The sequence below is a fragment of the Pleuronectes platessa genome, chromosome 11 (genome assembly GCF_947347685.1).
Source record: "Pleuronectes platessa chromosome 11, fPlePla1.1, whole genome shotgun sequence".
In the NCBI taxonomy this organism is placed as follows: domain Eukaryota; kingdom Metazoa; phylum Chordata; class Actinopteri; order Pleuronectiformes; family Pleuronectidae; genus Pleuronectes; species Pleuronectes platessa.
The window spans coordinates 7,061,775-7,081,148 of NC_070636.1; the positions used below are offsets into that span (position 1 = coordinate 7,061,775).

At 46.8% G+C, this 19,374-nt stretch overlaps 1 protein-coding gene across 5 annotated transcripts in view; it reads left to right on the forward strand.

Annotated features, from left to right (window-relative positions):
• meis2a (Meis homeobox 2a) overlaps positions 1 to 15,029 on the forward strand; it is an 81,209-nt gene extending 66,180 nt beyond the window's left edge. For 2 of the 5 annotated variants that reach the window (XM_053435030.1, XM_053435031.1), the window contains exons 10-12: positions 7,406 to 7,464; positions 9,169 to 9,279; positions 13,082 to 15,029. In XM_053435030.1, coding sequence (XP_053291005.1) covers positions 7,406 to 7,464; positions 9,169 to 9,279; positions 13,082 to 13,410 — 499 coding nt within the window. In that variant the 3' untranslated portion in view covers positions 13,411 to 15,029. Of the gene's footprint in view, positions 1 to 7,405; positions 7,465 to 9,168; positions 9,280 to 9,686; positions 9,786 to 13,081 lie in introns of all 5 variants that reach the window. The other 3 variants (XM_053435034.1, XM_053435035.1, XM_053435033.1) reach the window with 3 other exon arrangements.
• Positions 15,030 to 19,374: the final 4,345 nt, after the last annotated feature.

Sequence of the window (19,374 nt, forward strand, 5' to 3'; positions counted from 1 at the left end):
GAGCACACCATGTCCTCTCAGGAGGGCTGATGGGTAGGCCGGGGAAGTGATATTGCCGGAATCATAGCTTTCTTTCATTCTCTCCCTCTCTCCTTCCGTGTGCTGTTGGAGTATCCGTGTGTGTGCCAGCCTGCCAGTGTGTGTCTCTCTTCTGCAGCTCGCTGGCCCTGCATGAAAGCAGAAGGGCCTCACCCACCCAAAAGGTGGGAAGCCGGCTCATGAGGAGCGAGCGTTACCTTCCGGCGTAGACGACCTGTGTCACAGGCTGTGCGCTGGAACCTTTGACGGAGGCTAATATTGACATGTGCTGGATGTTTTCAGATTCTCTTCAAAGCAGCAGAGAACACAGCCGCTGGTCCCTCAGCTCCTGGGCAGGCAGAGATTACCTTTCGTGCTCCTATGCCCATTAATAAAGTGTTATCTTGAGGGAGGTGGTGCAAGAGTGAGACACGAGAGATGTGGATCCTCTCTTTCCGTCAATCACCCCCCCCGTTTGAGTGGTGAAATTCAAAACATAACAGTGTAAGTAAGGCATTCCAGGGCGAGGATGCCGGCCTCTGAGGAAAAGGGAGGATAATGAAGGGATATATTAAGGGACTGTCTGGGAGAAGGAGAAAGAGAAAGAAGAGATGATTCCACCCTCCCTCTAACATCGGAAAACAGGTAGAGCTAGGGCAGGTTAGCCTTGCTGGGTTGCTACAATAAGGTCTCTTTCATACAGGTGTGTTGACGCCTGGGGCAGGCTTGGCCTCGGTCCATTCCATTCACCTGGGCTGATTTGAACAATAACTATCATATCTCTTATGAGGAGAAGGGAGGGCGAAGCGTTAAGGAGGAGACGTCTGAAGGCTGCGTCGGGGCCAAGAAAACCCCCACTGCCGTTGTCAGTGCTTGTTGATGTTGTAGGGAGGCAAAAAAACGGGCAATTTTTTCTTATTCTTTCTTGTGATGCCCCCCAACCCCCTCCACATTTCTACTCTCCTCTCTTCTCTCCGTCCCACTCCTGCACTGGAGTCAGTGTGTTTGTGCCGTAGGACAGAGTGTGGTGAGGAGACAGAGGAACAAAGTGCTGCTGTGTGGAGCAGCAGCTGCTGCTTGCCGGATCAAAGGGGCAACAAACGTGGTCTTCCTGGCCCAACGCTGCTCTGGAGGTGTTTGACGGACAGTCAGCAGCTGGGGCCGCACAGCCCGCCATGCAGGGGTCAGGCTGCTGGACTGCAAGGCCCAGGGGTGACATGCCCTCACTGGACAGGGGGAAGAGGGGAGAAGGTGTTAGATGGGAGGGTAAATAGAGGGAGATAATATCTATCTTTGGTTCTTTTGTTGTTGGCCTATATTTGTATCCCTTGACTCGTTGACATATTCATCATAATGCACGGCCAGTAGTTGAAGCCTGATCTTAAAGGTAAAAGCATCACTTGAATAGCATTGTGCTCCACGCTGCAGTATTCTGCCTCTTGGTGCTGACAGAGAATAAGACGGAGGAAAGCGAGACAGACAGAGAGTGAGCATGCCGCAGTGCTATTGATTTATTTTAATTAGCTGCTCGTTAAATCGTGTCAGCTCGCAACACAAATATATAATTCTTTGTCTGATTTTCCACTTGAGTCTTAATGACTCGCGCTACCCGGGTTTCAGATAGGAATGACTTCTGCAGCTCGACTCACAGAGCAACGCAAATGTTACTCATATGCGGCTGATGGAGGGTGGTGGAGGGAGGGGAGGGAGGGGAGGGGGGGGTGCCACAAAAGGCCAATGAGTGGAGTAATAAAAAGGGAAAGAAAAACAGGTCAGTGAAAGTCCATGGAGGAGAGGTGAAACAGTGCCCCTTTGAGAGGGAGACAAAAGAGTATGGAGGGGTGGGGAGGTGGGTAATATGGAGGCACCGTGGATGAGAGAATGAGGGAGCGAGGGAGAGAGAGACAGAGGTAAAACTATGTAAACACAGTGGCTGCCCTAAACGTGGGCCTTCTCCGACGTTACCAAAAAAAAAAGAACGATCCTGCCTCGCTCCGTTTCACATCTGCACTAAATCAAACACGGGGGGGTGAGGTAATGTTCGCCCGGCTTACGTCTGTTGACTCCTGTTTTAACTTACAGAAAGGAAGGAGGGACAGAAAAAGGGAAACTCTGCCTCCGATAAGACGAGTCGCAGGAAGCTTCCTCGTTCCCGGACGCCCTCTCTGTCCTTTATCTCCATCCTGGAGGAGCGACGCCTGTCAGAAAGTCCCTTTGTGGGAGTTTATGATAAACGCACAGATACGCCAGGTTCAGACCGGTGGCACAGCTTTCTGAATAAACTGTTAGAGCGGGTCTGTTAGGACCATGTGAGCTGATTTAATCAGTGTTGTTGACACTACAGTAGATCAGCGCTGGAAGTTCAGTAGCCCCAGACTGCCACACTGTCTGCCCGGACCATAATTAGTGTTTGCTTATACTAAACACACCCTCATCACAGGGTCAATTTGTATGCACTTCCTGGTCAAAGGACACTCCGTGTTCTGTACCCTCCTCTGTCCGTTCTTTCCCTTTTTTGGGAGGGAGAGGATCAAACTGAAGCCTTCCTCCTTTGATACCAGTGAGCTGCGACTCGACCGCTGGGGGGTTCGGAATCTTTATTTCTCTCTGAGGCGGAAGTATGGAAGCAATGAGCTCTAATAGGAACCAGAGGACGGTCGTGTTTGCGAGCAGCGGTCGGGGATTTGAGTTCAGCACGTTCTCGTTTCAGATTGTGTTGCGTGTAATCTTCCCGTGAAGGCGGACAGGGCCCCGGGAATCGGACTGACGGACCAGATATGTTCCCCTCACCCCCGCGCTACCCCCTCGTCCCTGGCATACGAGCCGTTACACTGGGCATGTGCAGGTCAGCCATGAAGGCAATAAACTGACAACCATTCCTGTGTCACAATATCAAAACCCGCCTCCCGTATTTTCGCCTGCTCCACATTTCGGAGCAGTGGGCCGCTGGTTTCCCGGAGAACATGGTTAGTATGTAGGGAGTTAGTTAGAAGACATGATTAGTGCTCCTCTGTTTCTCTCCGGTTCTGGGTCGGTTTCTCTCTTTCATTGCAATCTCAACCAACGACTGACCCCACTTGTGATTGGCTGCGTTCCCTCCGATCTCTCTACAGCAATTGGCCAGCCGAGCAATGAGGCTCTCTCTCTCTCTCTCTCTCTCTCTCTCTCTCTCTCTCTCCCTCTCTCTCTCTCTCTCTCTCTCTCTCTCTCTCTTGGCCATGCTCCAGGGTAGGGTGGTTTGGCATGACAATCTTTTTCTCAGGGAAAGGAATGCTGACGACGGGAGTGAGTTACCAGGTGTGGCTGCAAGTCAGTTAACCAGAAACAAGTCCTTTATGACAGATTGAGATGAGGAAGCCAGAAAGAAAAAGAAAAAAAAAGAATAAATACAAGCCCTGAGTCAGAGTGAGTGGTTTGTGGTGATTGTATCTTCAACTCTGAGTAACCCTCCAGAGAATTTGTCATCATCTAAAGCTCTTTGTGTTTATGACGACAATGCAGTTGGAATGCCTCATTAAAGGGAGGTTTCATACAGCAAAACAAATAGTTGCCCAGGTTTTAGTTTAAAATCGCCTCTACGTCCGATCTGTGGCTGCGTCGTAGAAAGACATTTTCAGACAGCTCCACTTCATCATGAGTCCAAGAACATGAATTCTTCATCTTACTTTTCATGACTCATGACGCTGTAACTAAGCAAACAACTGTCTGCTTCCTGTTTACACTGGCACGCTCATGCCTGGTGTACTTGAATGGTCATGTGACGCACCTTTTCAGGGCGGTTAATATGGATGGAGATTAAAACTGATGGAGAGCTAAAATGCCTCAACAAAATATGATAGAACTGATGTAGCCTCCGTCTCTAACATCATAAGCCCCTCCCAACACTCACACTGGGTAAAACATAACATGGTGTGCTAGGCAGGGTATTTACCGCCTAAGCAGGCACTAAAGCCCCTCCACCCTGTTTATGAGCAGATATTAGTAACCAGGGATGCAACGTCAGTCCAGCCCAGTGGAGACCCCGTGTCAACTGGACTCCTGCTTCTCCGGCTCCATCAGACATATCCTGTTATTTTGCTTTTAGACACCTTCAACACAAGCAGCACCGGTCAACTCACCACGTCATCACCGAACTCTTTAGGTCAAGATGCTAATTGCATCTGCGTGTAAACGTTTGTCCTCACGTGTTGCTCGTGCCAATTCAGGGCATGTCAGCAGGATGTGCTGCTGGACGCCAATCCTCAATAACGTGTGAAGAAAACGCAGACAAGTACTCGCACATATTGATTGACATGTGCATAATTGTTCACATGCACACTCCCCAGCATGCTTAGCCCTGCAATTACAGTGTTTTTTTGCAGACTTATTGGCTGAAGCAGTAACCAGTCGCCCACATTAAACAGCGGTGGATCGACTCCCCCCCCAACCGTCGAGCTTTGTGCAGGGGCAATGCACACGCATTCTGAGCTGTATCCCAAGGAATGACCTCCACACGACCCCCTAACCTTGCCTTTAATTATTTGTTTGAAGACAGCGTGGAGTTCCCATGCTGAGAGGCGCTCTGTGTACTTTGTGTGCATGTGTGTGTGTGTGTGTGTGTGTGTGTGAGTTGGTGGTTCTGCGCTCTTACGTTCAGCAGAGGCAGGCCGTAATAAGGTAGACCACCAGATGTAGATAATAAAACATGGGCTTTTTGGGTTGGAGGTTTTTTTAGCGAGTGTCCCCTGTGAGCCTCCTGTGTTCTGGTTAGCGTACGGACACACTGGCGGTGGTTGTGGTCATGTCCGTGGTGTCGATGTGTAGATTTACTGCGCGCACGTATGTTTTAGTGAGTGGTTGGGAATTCGGAGTCCCTGTGGTCAACCCCTGCGTGTCTCCCTCAGGACCTCGGGTCTTCAGATCAGTCCATCTGTCCGTCCATCCGAGTTGACTGCCCCCCCCCCCCGTCTCTGGAGGATGCCTGGTTTTGTTGTTCTAAGCACACGCCATTAGCAGCTCACGGGTCGAGGGAAAACACTGTTATCAGGCCCGACTCTGATAATCTCAATTGGCTTTACTCAGCCTGATAAAAGTTGCTCTGAGGCCACCACCAGAGGGGCCCACGGTCACCCCCCCGCTCCCTCCAGTGCGCCACATCGCCTCCCAGTTACTGAGGCAACTTGTTTAGCGTACAAAAACAGAACCTGTGTGTGTATGTGTGTGTGTGAGTGTGTGTGTGTAATCTGGGGGTCTTCAGCCCAAAGGGGAGTGTTGACAAGAAGCAGGTCCATCTCAGAGCTTGTGGGGGAAATATTTGAATATCCATGTTTTAGAGATTTACCTTTTCAATAATAGCAGATTTTTTTCTCTTTACTTTATGTCACACATTTCCTGTAAGAAGCAGGAAAAAAAACAAGAGGAGGAACGGTTCTTAAAGGAACATTCAGGGGGCGGGGGGAGAAAATCTGAAAAACGGCACTTTGATCATTCAGCTGTGCGTAAGAGCATTACCTCTGCAGTCACTGGAAACCATGAGGGCAAATTTAGCACCTGGGAAGAATATTCCAAACATTACGTGTTTATGGTTTGGTCCCAGAATAGGTAAGAATGCACATGGTTGTGATTTTGAGCCCCTCGGTGTGTCAAGGAAGGCCGAAAAAGCAGGACATATATTTTGGCAGCTCGAGCACTGAGCATAAAGAGGGAGTGCGATACCAGGAATGTCTCGGTGTTTACTTGCTCAGCTGGTTTTGATGCTGGTAGCCTCTGTCTCTCTTAAGCACCGCAGGTATTTCAAAGAATCAAAGAATACCGTGTTCCCTTTTGTTCAATCAGAAATACTTCACAGTCAATAAAACGTAATCCTTATCGTCCCTTAAATCACAGAATCCAGCGTCGCAATCGTATCATTTAGAATCCAAACCTCCCGTTCGCTCACCTCTTCCTCTTTCCCCTCTGTCTCATTCTGGTATGGATGTGTTTCATCTCTTTCTCTCAGGGGCCCGCGGCACCCCTGCGTGGCTGCACTCTGGATGCCCCCTGGCAAATGAGCACCATGTCTCTCTTTTCAGTTTTTTTCTTCTCCCTCAAACGTGCATTTTGTACGTTTAACCATGTCACTTTGAGCCGGGCAGATTACAGGCGTTTAAGTTCATTGGAGAAAGTAAGGGCAGGTATCAGGGCTTCATGGGGGATTAGGAGCCCAAATTGGTTCCAGCTCTCCCTTCCTCCTAATGACCAGTTCTTTAGCCGTACTGATGGTGCCGTGGCTCGTACGTTAGAGAGGGCGGTGGGGCCTTTTTTTCTCTCTCTCTCTCTTTCTCTCTTTCTCTCTCTTCTGCTTTTTTGGAACCAGCAAAGACTCCATGCTGGACAGCTCCAGCGTGATTTGAAACCCCTCTTTAATATCAACCACATGGTGGTACCTGTAGAACAAGCCCCATGTTTTTAGCACATGAAAAAGGGGTAGAAGAGGAAGTAAGAGCAGAACGTGGAGAGTTTGCCGGACCCCAGTGTCCAGCTTGCGTTCGACTCGGCCCAAAACATCCCATTCCGAGTCAAAACGGTTGCCCCTGGCTGGTAGTCACCTCCAAATGACCTCTGGCTCCATGCTGGAAAAGCCGCAGGAGCACGGCCGGCTGGGGAGGCTTTGTGGAGCTGCACTTACTCGCTGCTGTGGCGGTGATAAAACTTCAGACAGCCTAATTGATGGGCTCGCTGACATAACAATACCTTGTGAAAGCACGGAGTGGCCCATGCCTGGTCCTCATTTCTAGACAGCTGGAAAGGGGAGCAGAGCCCCCCTACAATGCAGCCAGAGTGGGGGTCCCACAGAGGGGAATGGTGGAGGCTGGGGGGTGGAGTGATGGGGGAGTCATGAAAGGAACCATTTGTATCCTTGGACATTGCTAACTTAAAGCGTATACTTCTAAATTCCAACGGGTGATGAAGCCGCAGAAATAACATCGGCGTGGAGCAGGAGCCGGAGACCAGACACTGTACACCGCGTTAAGTTGTGATGCCTCTAAAGGCAGAGGGAGAAAGGGATGAGCCACCATGAGGGTTCTTCTGGGCCCGAGCTGCACTTAATACTTGAGGAATGTCTCCCCGGCGCCCACAGCAACCAAACGTAATCAAAAGCTTTATTAAAAGAGGGGGGAATAGATCATAAGGAACATTAAAAGTATCCCTCGCTGGGTTTCCCAAGTCGGCACACAATTGCCCTTTTGTTTGTTGCTGTTTTGTCGCGAGCGCCTCTCTCCCAAGGACGCGGCGGCTAATGTCGCCATTAAGTCATGCAACGCTGTTTTGTCTTTGTGGTGGCTTGTGATGAATCTGTCCGAGAGTGAATGCCGCGTGATTTAACGTTTGTTTTTCTCCTCTCTCTCTCTTTCTTTCTCTCTGCCAGGTTCATCAATGCCAGGAGAAGAATAGTACAGCCTATGATTGACCAGTCAAATCGAGCAGGTAAGAAAAAAACAACCCAGCCAACGTACAGTAGAGAATCCGCTCCCTCCGCCTGTCTCTCCTCAGCATGAAGACGTCTTATTTCACATCCCGGCATGCACATCATGTCTGGAGCCCAGATTGTGTATCAAAGGGCTCCCTCTACATTCTGAACCCCCTCTTCTCCCTCCCTCCAACTCTTCCTCCCTCCATCCCCCTTTTTTCCATTTTCTCAATGAGATGTGTTTCGGCGGTGGCGTGGGCCGTTCCCTGATTGACTCTAATTGGAGATTTCCCAGTCTAACTGGAGAGAGAGGAATATTAGCACTCTCTCTGTGAATTGCTAATTGGACACAGGAGGAGCAGCAGGAATGCTAGCAGCAATTTACGAGTTATCTTTTTTTTTTTTGCACCGTTTTGTTTTGGGATGCGCTCGCTTTTTTTTTTCTGCCGTGTTTTTAATTTCATCCCCTGAAGAATCTTATTCGTACTGAATTCAGATCATTTAAAATTCAAGTCGTGCGAGCTGGAGATGTTTTTGATTTGGATTTAACGCCGATGGAGGAGAGAGATTTCCGTGGAAAGCTTCATATCATTAACTGAAGGACACATTTATTTGATATCTATTGTGTTCGGATTACAACAACAAAAAAAAAGCCCAAAGTGAGTAGTAAACATTCCTGCCTGTGATCCCGCGGAAAGATTCAGTCGCCCTAAGCTTCATTGACTGTGGCATTACCGCAAAGAAGCCGAGTAATTTGTCTCGGGCAGGGAAAAGCTGTTTTTGTTGATTAGCAAATTCCCGTCTTAAAACAGATCTCCTGCACACACCGGGGTGGAGATTGTTGAGCCACGATTAAAAAGGATGCGAGTGCGAGTGGGCGTCTCTTTCTGAAGGCGCTGCACTTTTGTGAGTGGAACGTTTGACGGGCCGACGCCAATATGTGCCAGTCAACAATCCTCACGGACACAGCATGACTAAACGCCACCCACTCCCCCCCCCCCACCCCCTTTAATCTTTTTACGAATCACAGATTATCAGAGATAATTCTGTTATAGCTGCCAGAATACAGCGTTTTCTAGTGTCTCCGAAGAGCATTAGTTCATTAGAGCTGATTAGAAACAAAACAAGACACAAGTAGGAAAATTGATTCCTACTTTATCTTATATATCGTGACAGATCAACAGATAAATCCGTCATAGTGTTAGATTTTTCGCAGCCGTAGGATTATCTGCGTGTTTAGATCTGATGTTGTGATAGACGTATTTACGCCGCGTGCCGTGATTCAAGAACTGACTCGTTGAATTTCCTGGCTCGGCAGAAATTCTTCTCACCCTGTCAAACTGCATGCTCCCTTCTCTCCTTCAGAGAACAATGTGTCTCCTGTGACTGTGGTTTTGAATGACACTGGCTGAGAGTGTGTGTGTGTGTGTTTGTGTGTGCGTGTGTGTGTGTGTGTGCACTTGCATGCATGCACGTGGACCAACTGTATGCGTGTTTGCATGCCACACGTCAGTCACTGCGGTCCACAAACATGAGCACAATGTCTTACAGTATGTTTGGGCTGGAGCTGGGACAATTGCTGATTGTCTGGTGTGTTTTCTCTTCTTCTTCTCCCTCCCTCCCCTCCCCTCCCTCCCTCCCTCCCTCCCTCCCTCCCTCCCTCCCTCCCCTCACTCCCCCCCCCCCCCTTTTTTTCATGTCCACGTTGTGACTACAATCAGGTTTTCTTCTTGATCCTTCAGTGAGCCAAGGAGCAGCGTACAGTCCAGAGGGCCAGCCAATGGGCAGCTTCGTGCTGGACGGTCAGCAGCACATGGGGATCCGACCAGCCGGTAAGTCCGGAGCCTGCCCCACCAGATATCCATGATGATCTGGTCCTTCTTGTCTGCAGCGTGAGGTGTAGTCACGTCAGAGCGGCATAGGACCCCAAGTCAGCCAAAACTATAACACTAACACGTGCTACACAACCACAATAACCAGGCTGTCTGCTGCCTGTCTTGCTTGTTTTATTTGTTCTTTCTTTCTAATCTAACACATGTGGAAAAAACCCTGAAAAAGGTTTTTTGCGGGATGCTACGCAAAGTAAAAAAAAAAATGACACCACTTCCTCTTCCTCACACTTTCATAATTTCCCATCTAACGCTAACCCGACCTCATCCTCTCTGTGCGTGGTTCTCCTTCTCTGCGATTCAAACTCCTGCTGACCCTTTTGTTTCTGGTGTTTATCTCTTCTTTCTAGGGCCTATGAGTGGAATGGGGATGAATATGGGCATGGATGGGCAATGGCACTACATGTAACCTCCATCTTGTAAAGCAAAACGCAAAGAAAAAGGGGGAAGTAAGTACTGGGCTGTTTTCCTTACTTTTGGGGCTGTGGGTGTTTTATTAATTTTCTTCCACACACAACTCCCTTTCACTTCATCAGCACTACACCCCCTCTTACCATAAATCTGCAGCAGGCTGTGAGCCCCTACTCCCCGGCATCAACAATTATGAGCTAGCATGCATGGCTGTTTTAGCAAGATGCTTTAAGAGGGGGAGAGATGGGTGGATGGGGGGGAGATGGCAGTTGCCATGGATGAATTGAAGGCTTGGGAAAAAAAAGGGGGGGGGGGGCGTCCTGGGATAGTGAGGATCCGACTTGTGGCGCCAGACCACGGGAACGACAACAGCACAAGACGGAGAGGAAGAAACAACCCGGCGTGGCATCGCAGAAATTTATTTATCACAACAGCGCCATCACTCTCCCCCTCTTGGACAGCGAATGCAAATGTTGGACATTTAGGGAAAAAATAACATCTCCTGGGGAAGGGGCTGACGGGGAGAAATTAAGCAGGCTCCAGTGAAGCGATAAAGAAGGAGAAGTGAAACTGTCCTCCGAGTGACATAAATCTGTCTGGGCGAAGGATTGATGCCCAAATTATCTTATATGCAAAGACGGGAACACTGCAGTACATTACGGTCCTGAGCGAGATATACGGGCCGGGGGTGACACGGCCGATCCTTCACTGGGGGGTTTGGGTTGAGCTGTGTAAAGGGAGGAATGAGTGCGGGGGGGGGGGGGACACTGTGTGTTTTGATTATTTTTTACTGGAGGGAGACGATTTAAGGGGGGGGCGGGGGCCGGAGACGAGCCTGACCCGAGACCCGCAGACAAGAGCAGCGAGACATGGAGATGAATTTATAAGGTTGTAGACACAAGCATGGCTGCGTCTAAAAGGAGGGGAAACTCTCTCACACATACAGATCCCTCAGTGTTACTGTCTCTCTCTCTCTCTCTCACACACACACTCTATCACACACACACACAGCTAAATGGCGGCAGTCTGATTAAGCCGGCCATTCCGCCCGCCGCTAGTGCCACAGTGCTGACATTTGAAAAATCAAGACGTATCACATCCCGAAGGCGGCGGGGCAGAAGAGATTTTATTTAACACCTAAACTCCCTTTGCCCAATGAGGCACAATATAATAACACTTACCTTGATTAAAAGAACCCTTTATATGTAAATGGAGACTGGATTCTTTCCGAAGGGTCACATCGGCAATTCTGTCGACAGAGATCATTTCACCCCTCTGGTCCTCGCTTCCTCTCTCTCCCTCTTCCTCGGTGTCTCTCACTCCATTTCTCTCGTCCCCCTCCTGTCGTGGCTAATGGCAGCAGGGAAAGAGAGAGAGGGTGGTGGTGGGGGGGGGGGGGGGGAAGAGAAATCAGGAAGCAATGTTCCCTAAAACAGCCACACAGAGACAACATTTGCTCAGGTTGGCTAATTCTTAATACGGGGGCTATATAATTTTTGAGACTATTTAATTACGTAACATACTTTATGCTTCATGACCAATTACATTAATAGCTCAATACAGAGGAATATTATCCTCTCGTGATTTGATTACACAGCCACACAATATGGTGTATTTGGTACTTAATTATGGCCAGTCATTGAGCAGGACCGCTGTGCCATAACAGGAGTGCACCGCCAGTCAGGGAGGCAGGCATGCAGAGATGGAGAGATGGAGGGAGAGAGAGCGAGGGAGGGAGAGAGAGGGAGAGAGAGAGAGAGAGGCCCAGTCTGTCCTCACTTATTGTCTTCAGATGGTTTTACCACTCTTGTTAATAAAGAAGTGGGGGTGTACGTGTGGGGCGGGGGTGTCTCAGATCTACTTAACGGAATGACTGCAGCTTACAAGACTGGAGATTAGCAGCTTACAGTGTCAAAAACATCTGCTGGGCCTTTTAACAGGAGCTGCTCCAGGTTATATGGAGGCGAGGGCACCACCCATCATACCCCCCCCCGACATCTCCCCCCCCCCTGCATGATTTATTTGTTTTATGACCCCGGTAGTGGGGTTTTAAGAGACCCGCTCTGACAAACACGTGCATTTCAAATGAACTGACATGCAGAAGGGAGTATTAGAAAAAAATGACACAGCTTTCCACCGGTGAGACCGGCCATCAATCTTGGCCTTTGCTGTCTCCGCCGCTCCTCGCTCCTTTCGGCCCTCCTCCTCCTCTTCCTCTTCTCCCCTCCCTCACCGGGGCCCTCCTGCGTAATTTCTTAATTGCAGTGTACTAAGGTGGAGGAATGCAGAGAGTGAGCATGCCTAGTGACCTTGCGGCGACCTCTCCCCTCCTATTACAGCTTCTAATCCCCCAGGGGTTCACATTACAAAGCAGGCCGGCCCAGACCCAATCCCAGACCCAGGCCCCCTGGCTCCAGCGGGGACCCCCCTGCTCTCACTTGTGTCTCCCCAAGGTCCAGGCCTCTGGACCAGCTATGTTCCCATACTCCAGTCCCAGGCTCCAGCAACAACACCCCCCCCCCCCCCCCCATCCCCACACATCAGCCTTTTTCTTTTTCTTCCTGATTACCACAAACAGCCGTGTGAAGAGTCAAACAGTGGCACTGCTGAGGCAGCTCTGTGTCCTGGGTCGTGTCACAGTGTGAGAGATGCCAGCATGCTGGGGCCCATGCACATGTGAAGTGGAGTCCATCTTAAGGGACATCAACATACCCCACCTCCCTTTTCCTCTTTAATCTCATGGCTCGCTGTTGTTTCCTGCTCTTGTCTCCACTAAGCTCCAAAACACACACAACACACATCAAGAGCAGGAGATGTTTTCATTCAGGGGCGGAGCCAGGCTCTTAACGCTCACTGTCTTTGGTTAAACAGCAAACCCGAGCTCTAAATTATTCAATAACTTCTGCAGGAAAACTCCAAATCAAATATGTTCACGCGTCCCCAGGAGAGAGCGCCGGCTCAGTGTGTCACCAGAGTCAGCTGGGGAATTAACTGCTCCATTTGTAAAAAGTATTAGCGCTTCGCCACATCAATACGGCTGCTTGGTTTTCCTCACATCCTCCAGGACCTCCAGTGTCTGTGGACGACTGGGGATCGTTTCCCAACCTGAGACCTGACCACAACGCTATTGGGCCTTGTAAACCACTCACCAGAGCCCGAAATAACCCGGCGCAATAATGTCTCCCTTTACTCGGGCGAAGCTGAAAGCGCTGCAGTCACAGACGCAGTGTCATAAAATCTCTTTGTTGTCAGAGTTGGGTTTTAAATTGAATCAAGGCCTTGTTAATGGCCTTTTTTATTAACTTGTTCCTCTCTCTCTCTTTCTTCCTCCCAGGTCTGCCAGGCATGCCGGGGGAGTACGCACCTCAGAGCGGTCCTGTGGGCATGAGCATGGCCCGATCCACCTTCCCCAACCCGCATCAGATGACCTCTCACCCCTCCCAGTACCGACACGGACCCCCTCTCCACGCCTACCTGCCCGACCACCCCCACGCCCACCACCCGCATCACCACGCCCACCACCACCACCACCACCACGCCATGCTGATGCACGGAGGACCCGCGTCGCACCCAGGAATGAGCATGTCTGCGCAGAGACCCCCTTTGCTCACTCCCATCGACCCCAGTGCTGGAGGACAAGGCCTGGACATCCACGCCCAATAGTAGAAGGGAACTTTGACAACAGCAGCTACTACAAGAAAACAGTCACACACAAAAAAAAGAAAGCAGCAGCTCACAATAAATCCTATTTTGAGACTATTTTTAAGAATAAAACGTTGAACCCTTTTGACCAGAATTTGACACTAAAGAAACAGAATTCCAGATGAGCTGTGATAATTCTTTTCTTCTTCTTTTTTTTTTTTTTCTTTTTTTTTTTTTAATAACTTGTCAATTTTGTTACTTTCAACCGAACGGAGGACCAAGCTGACAAGAACACTTTGTAAAGTCTTGGGCTTTTGGTTAAGATCAACAGAGGATGTTCTGAACACGCACACGTGTGCAACGGATGGACAAGACGCACACATTCGAAGACAGACACACACACACACAAACACACAGGCACACACTTCTCGCACACTCACCTACAAACCTTCATAAACATTGTTCTGTACACTTTCATGTGACGCGCGTGCGCAAACGCTTTCGAAAATAAAAATCACTCCGGAAAAGGTTTTAAAAAAGAAACAACAGAAAGACTCCAAGAGTTATAACTACTGTAGTATAAAAAGTATAGATAAATAAGTTAAAACTTGTGCATTTTTTGTTGATCACATGGTTTATGTTTCCTGAGCTAGTTTTAGAATTAAAGGTTAACCTTTTTCTCTCTCTCACACTGTGTGTGCTCCTTCCCGGAGGAGAAACTGTCTCACAGCACAGCACTATAAAAGAAAAAAAAAAGAAACAATAAGAAGATGGAACATCTCAAAAAGGCTCCAGACCACAGAGGGCAATCAGGTCCTGTCCCCCCATAAGAGCAGGGCATGATGGGAAAAGGCTGCTAAATGACACCGGATCTCTCCAGAAGATTCAGCTTGAACATTTGTCATGCCCCCTTCTTCTTTTTTCTTTTTTTGGTTCATGAATGAATGTTGCCCTGTAGGTTTTAAAGGAGAAAAAAAAAAGTTCTTTGTTTGAATTGCCCAAGCACTGGATTGTGTTGGTTTTATACATTTTTATTTGAATATTATTTTATTTTTTTGTACCCTGGACTCTCGTTGGTTAGAGCCGATTGAAGGAAGCTTCACAGTGGAAAAGCAACATCCTCCGGCGCTCTCCTCCACCTGCGGATCAACACTCTTTGCCATAAACGGACGATACTGACACACGCGTTGATTCCGTGGCACCGGAGAAAGCATTTGATGGTTGATGCACCAAAAAACCTAAAACTTTAAAGAAAAAAAAAAGGAAAAAAAAAAAAAAAACTTAAATTATGAACTCAATGCTTTTTTGGGGGAGGAGTGGGGGGAGGGGTGAAAAAAAAGCTGAGAGAATATTGTAACAAACTTCGTACAGAGTTCAGTCTATTAATTGTTTCATGTTAGATATTCTATGTGTTTACCTCAATTGAAAAAGAATGTTTTTGCTAGTTTCAGATCTGCTGTGGCATTGATATTGTATGTCCATGAATTCCTTCCTTTTTCAGCACGTGTTCCTCACTAGATGATAAGATGCCGTCTCCCTTAAGCTTTGTCAAAAATACATTAAATACTTGTATGAGGACTGTGACGTAATGTTTAAAAGGTGTTCAGTCACAAATGCTGTAATAAATATTTCATTTTTGATTTTTGTTAGATTTTTGTGTGATTAACTGTGTTAACTGTGTGACACCATTTTCCCATTTTAATAATTTAGTCATAAGCTTATTATTATTATTAGAAAATCTAATTCTGGTAAGGTTTCCTCCTTTCAACAATGTTTTAATTTTTTCCTTTTTCAAATACTCATCAAAATATATCAATCAAGTTGCATTTTCTCTGCAGCCCCATTAGCCGTGGCTTGTTTAAACCAGGCTCATTTGGTTATTGAACAACCTCTTAAAATGACAACGACAAATGATGGTCGCAACACACACATGTATATCGGCGTGGCAATTTATTTAGGCGCACAAATATGTTCCTCCGAATAATAAACAACTGTCAGATGCAAATGAAGGGAGCAAATTACACAGCAGATTTACCACCGAGCCATTTTCAGACCAAACGATAAACTACAGTGAAGAGGAGACGGATGAGAGAAGACTCCGGCCTCCAGCTCTTAAACCCGAGGGGCCAAAATGTCAGAATTTAAAAAAGGAAATCTTGCATTTTCTAAATACTATTTTATTTGTACTTAATTATACCACAGTTTGTTATTTACAGAATAAAGACTTGGTGCTATTTGAAAATACGTACTGCCTTTATAAAGGGGCCCCATATGAGCTTAATGTGGAAATGAGTTAGTTACGTTAGATAAATTCTCCCTTCACTCCATCTCTGTCGTTCAAACAATAGTCAGGACTCATCCCCAGTGTAATTGCTCCTGTAGTGAGAACCACAGCTCTCTCTCTCACACACTCTCTCTCCCTGCCTCTCTCTCTCTCTGTGTCAGCTGCTGCTCTGCTCCTTTCTGCCGTTTTGCAGCGCCGCCTGTCGGCCCCGAGCGGCACTGCCGTCCAGGAGCCCCCAAATGGGCTTTGATAGGCCATCTCCTCTCTCTTTCCTCCACCTCTTCGCCTGTGTTCGCCCGCGGCCATCCAAGTCATAGCCTCAAACCAGAAATGACAACCTCACTTCTCCTGAAATAGTCTGTGCCCTTCTCACACGAGTTAAAACCTTCTGCTTCAATGGCGCCGGATTTATCTTCCTTCACTCGCTTTTATTGTTTTAAATTTTTATGGGAAACACTGTTTATCACTGACCGAATCCTGAGTGTTACTCTACAAATATAACAAGTCCCATTCTACAAACTGTAATGATATCAGATTTAATATTTATAATAATATTACATTTATTATTTTTAATAATAATCACAATAATAATAATACAATTCAAGTTGATTTTATTATTTTAATTTGCTGCTCTTAAACTGGCCTGGCTTGGATTTTCGTTTATAAATTGAGGAGTATATTTCTATATTATTGTCATGTGGCCTGCTCTTTATTTCTTATGTTTGCAGCAATATTTATTTCAAAAGTTAATAATAGTCTTAATGTGACCTGATAATTTATTTTCTATTAAATAATGAAAAAATATTAAAAAAAATTCAACAGGCTGCTGACGTTAAATAAATTTTATTTAGAATCGAACACACATTCCCCTGTTTTGAGGCTGAGGCCTGTGGATTTATTTATTTAACAGATTTGTTTTTCATTTTTTTAAAACAGGAGGGAAAAAACAGAGTGATGAAAATCGCAATAATTCTTTTCACAAAACAAATAATTCTGGTGACGCACAGAAAGCTCCTTTTCCCAATTTTAAACATTTTAAAATACATATAATTTTGTTAGATCATTTTAATGCATGTTATCATGTTGCAGCTTTATTTCTATTTGGGTTATTTTGTGTTTAGTTAGCAGGTTGTAATGAAATTCCGGACTCAATACCTGCACACAGCATCTCCGCATGTTGTTCCTTATAAAGAACTGGTTTAGGCCTCGACCAGGGGAAAGAGAAACATGCATGTGTTTTATTGGTTGTACAGGATAATCTAGTCAATGATGCCTCCTCGTCTCTGAACTATTTAACACGTAAAAAGTCCCTGATATGTGTTTCTCTCTCTCTCTCTCTCCCTCTCTCTCTCTGTCTTTTAGCTCCATTATTGTGTGGATAAAACGGAAGGAAGAAGTCCTCCGTTTTGTGCGGAGATTATCAGATGAAAAAGAGAGAAAACGTGAGGATTACTGTGGATGGAGAGGATTTTAATATTAATAGTTTTTTTTTCCTCCTCTTTTCTTTTCTTTTTTCTCCCCCTCCCCCTCTCCTCCTCCTCCTCCCTCCCTCCCTCCTCCTCCTCCTCCTCCTCCTCCTTCCCCCCGATGAGACAGAAGGTAGATTGCCTCTGCTGCTTTCCTTTTGCCGATTTGGTGTGACAGGGATGATGGATGATCCAGCCGAGCTAAACAACTCCTCCCCTTCATCTCCTCCCTGTCACAGCCAGTCCGGGCTGCTGCTGCACGAATAAAATAAGGAATATATTCTCCCCCTCTGCGCTGCTGCTGCTGCACAATGCAACAAGACGCTCACCGACGCGCCGTGCAACAATATTAAAAAACAAAAAAAAGTCCACGCGCACTTTTACGCGCTTGCAGACACCGTGCGCAACAGAGGCGACATGTTAATAACGCTCCTACATTATTGGCTCTCTTTTTTTGTTGTTGCTGTTGAGCATCTGGCAAAGTGTGTGTGTGTGTTTTATAAAAGATACGTGAGTGCATCTGGTTGCAAACACGTTTTAAAGGAAAAGTTTATTTCTGCTGATCTTGGTCATGAAAACGGACACGCACACGCACGCGCACGCATTGGGGCTGCGGAGTCCTTCGCTCTGCAGCTGGCTCTCCCCAAAGTGTCTCGCTCTGGGGGACAGTTTTTTAGGTTGTGTGTGTGTGTGTCTGTGTGTGTGTGTGTGTGTGTGTGTGTGTGTGTTGCCCTCCTTCTTTTTTTTTTCAACATTTCAGCACTTTTCTCTCCTCCTGCCATAAGGTGTTTCTATGGCTACGTTCTGTGGGCCTGTGTGCAGCGGGTCAGAGGGGGTGGGGGGGTCCCTGGGAGAAAGGGCCGCATTCGGCTGATCATTTATCAATGTCAACCGCATAATGATTCTCCCTGCAGTCCCCCTATTGATGAGGATAATTACATTAGCTCAGAGTGACTGATCAATAAAGCCCGGGGAAAATGGTTTATTATAGTAGCACCCAAAAGCCTTTCTGGCTGCTTCTCTCTTTTTTCTTCTTCCTCTTCTTCCTTTTTCTAAAAAAAAAAGAAACAACATAAAAGACAGGGTCGAGCAAACCGAACTCTGCAAAGACAATCGAGTGAGAGGCGAAAACTTCATCTGGTCACAGATTTCATGTCGGAATTTCACTCCTTCTCTCTTTCTCTCTCTCTCTTTCTTTTTTGCAGGATTGTGGCTGAAGCCTGTTTGGCTCTTTCTCTTTCTGTTGTGTTGCTCGTTTAAGTTGTTTTCTCCATTTTACATTTACAACGCGTCTTTATCACATGAGGAGATGTTTCACCCGAGCTCCGAGAGAACACGTCCAGTCACATGTGTCGTATATGATCCTCTTCTACTATTGGAAGCAGTTAAATAGCAGCTCGTAAAACCTAAAGATTCAAAGGTTCAAACTCAAATCTTCTTTTTTCCAGTTGATGTTGACTCCATTAAAAAAAAAAGACGCTCAAAAGGCAGCGACACCTGATGCAGTGTTGGAAAAGGCCCGAGAATTAAACATTTAAAAACAGGAATCTTCTTTTGTTGGTCAAAGCAGGAAAATGACTCCACTGAAATAAACAAAATATAGACGGTCAGTGCACGGATCCCCCCCCCCCCCCCCCTCTGTGTGTGCGTGTGTGTGTGTGTGTCTGTGTGTGTGTGTGTGTGTGTGTGTGTGTGTGTGTGTGTGTGTGTGTGTGTGTGTGTGTTCTTTAATTGTCAACAACTCATCCCCTGCAGGAATGTTGCAAACTCTTGCGCCTTAATTCTCCTCGGTGCCAGCGCGCCAGCTCCCATTTGCCGCTGATGAACGTGTCTGAAGGAGACAGCTCCTTTATCTGTTTATCATTTATGATGGTTGTGTGTAAGCGTGTGCGTGTGTGTGTATTCCTCAGACAATGGAAGGAGAAAAACTACACGTGCACGGAGCCACCGATGGCTCCTCCCTGCCCTTTTCACGAGGACGACACACACGTTTATTTATTCGATGGCATTTTGATAAATACAGAAATAGGCTTTTTATCTAAAAATAACTAAAAGGGCCTGACATATTACAATATTAATTAAATAGGCGGAAAATTGCACAAATCTGGTTATGTTTTTTTTTTTTTTAATAATGCTAAATAAATTACTAATAAATCAAAATATACAAATAAGTCCAGACAGATAATTTAAATAATATAGATTATTATTTTAGAGGCTGCAGAAGATCTGAGTTCG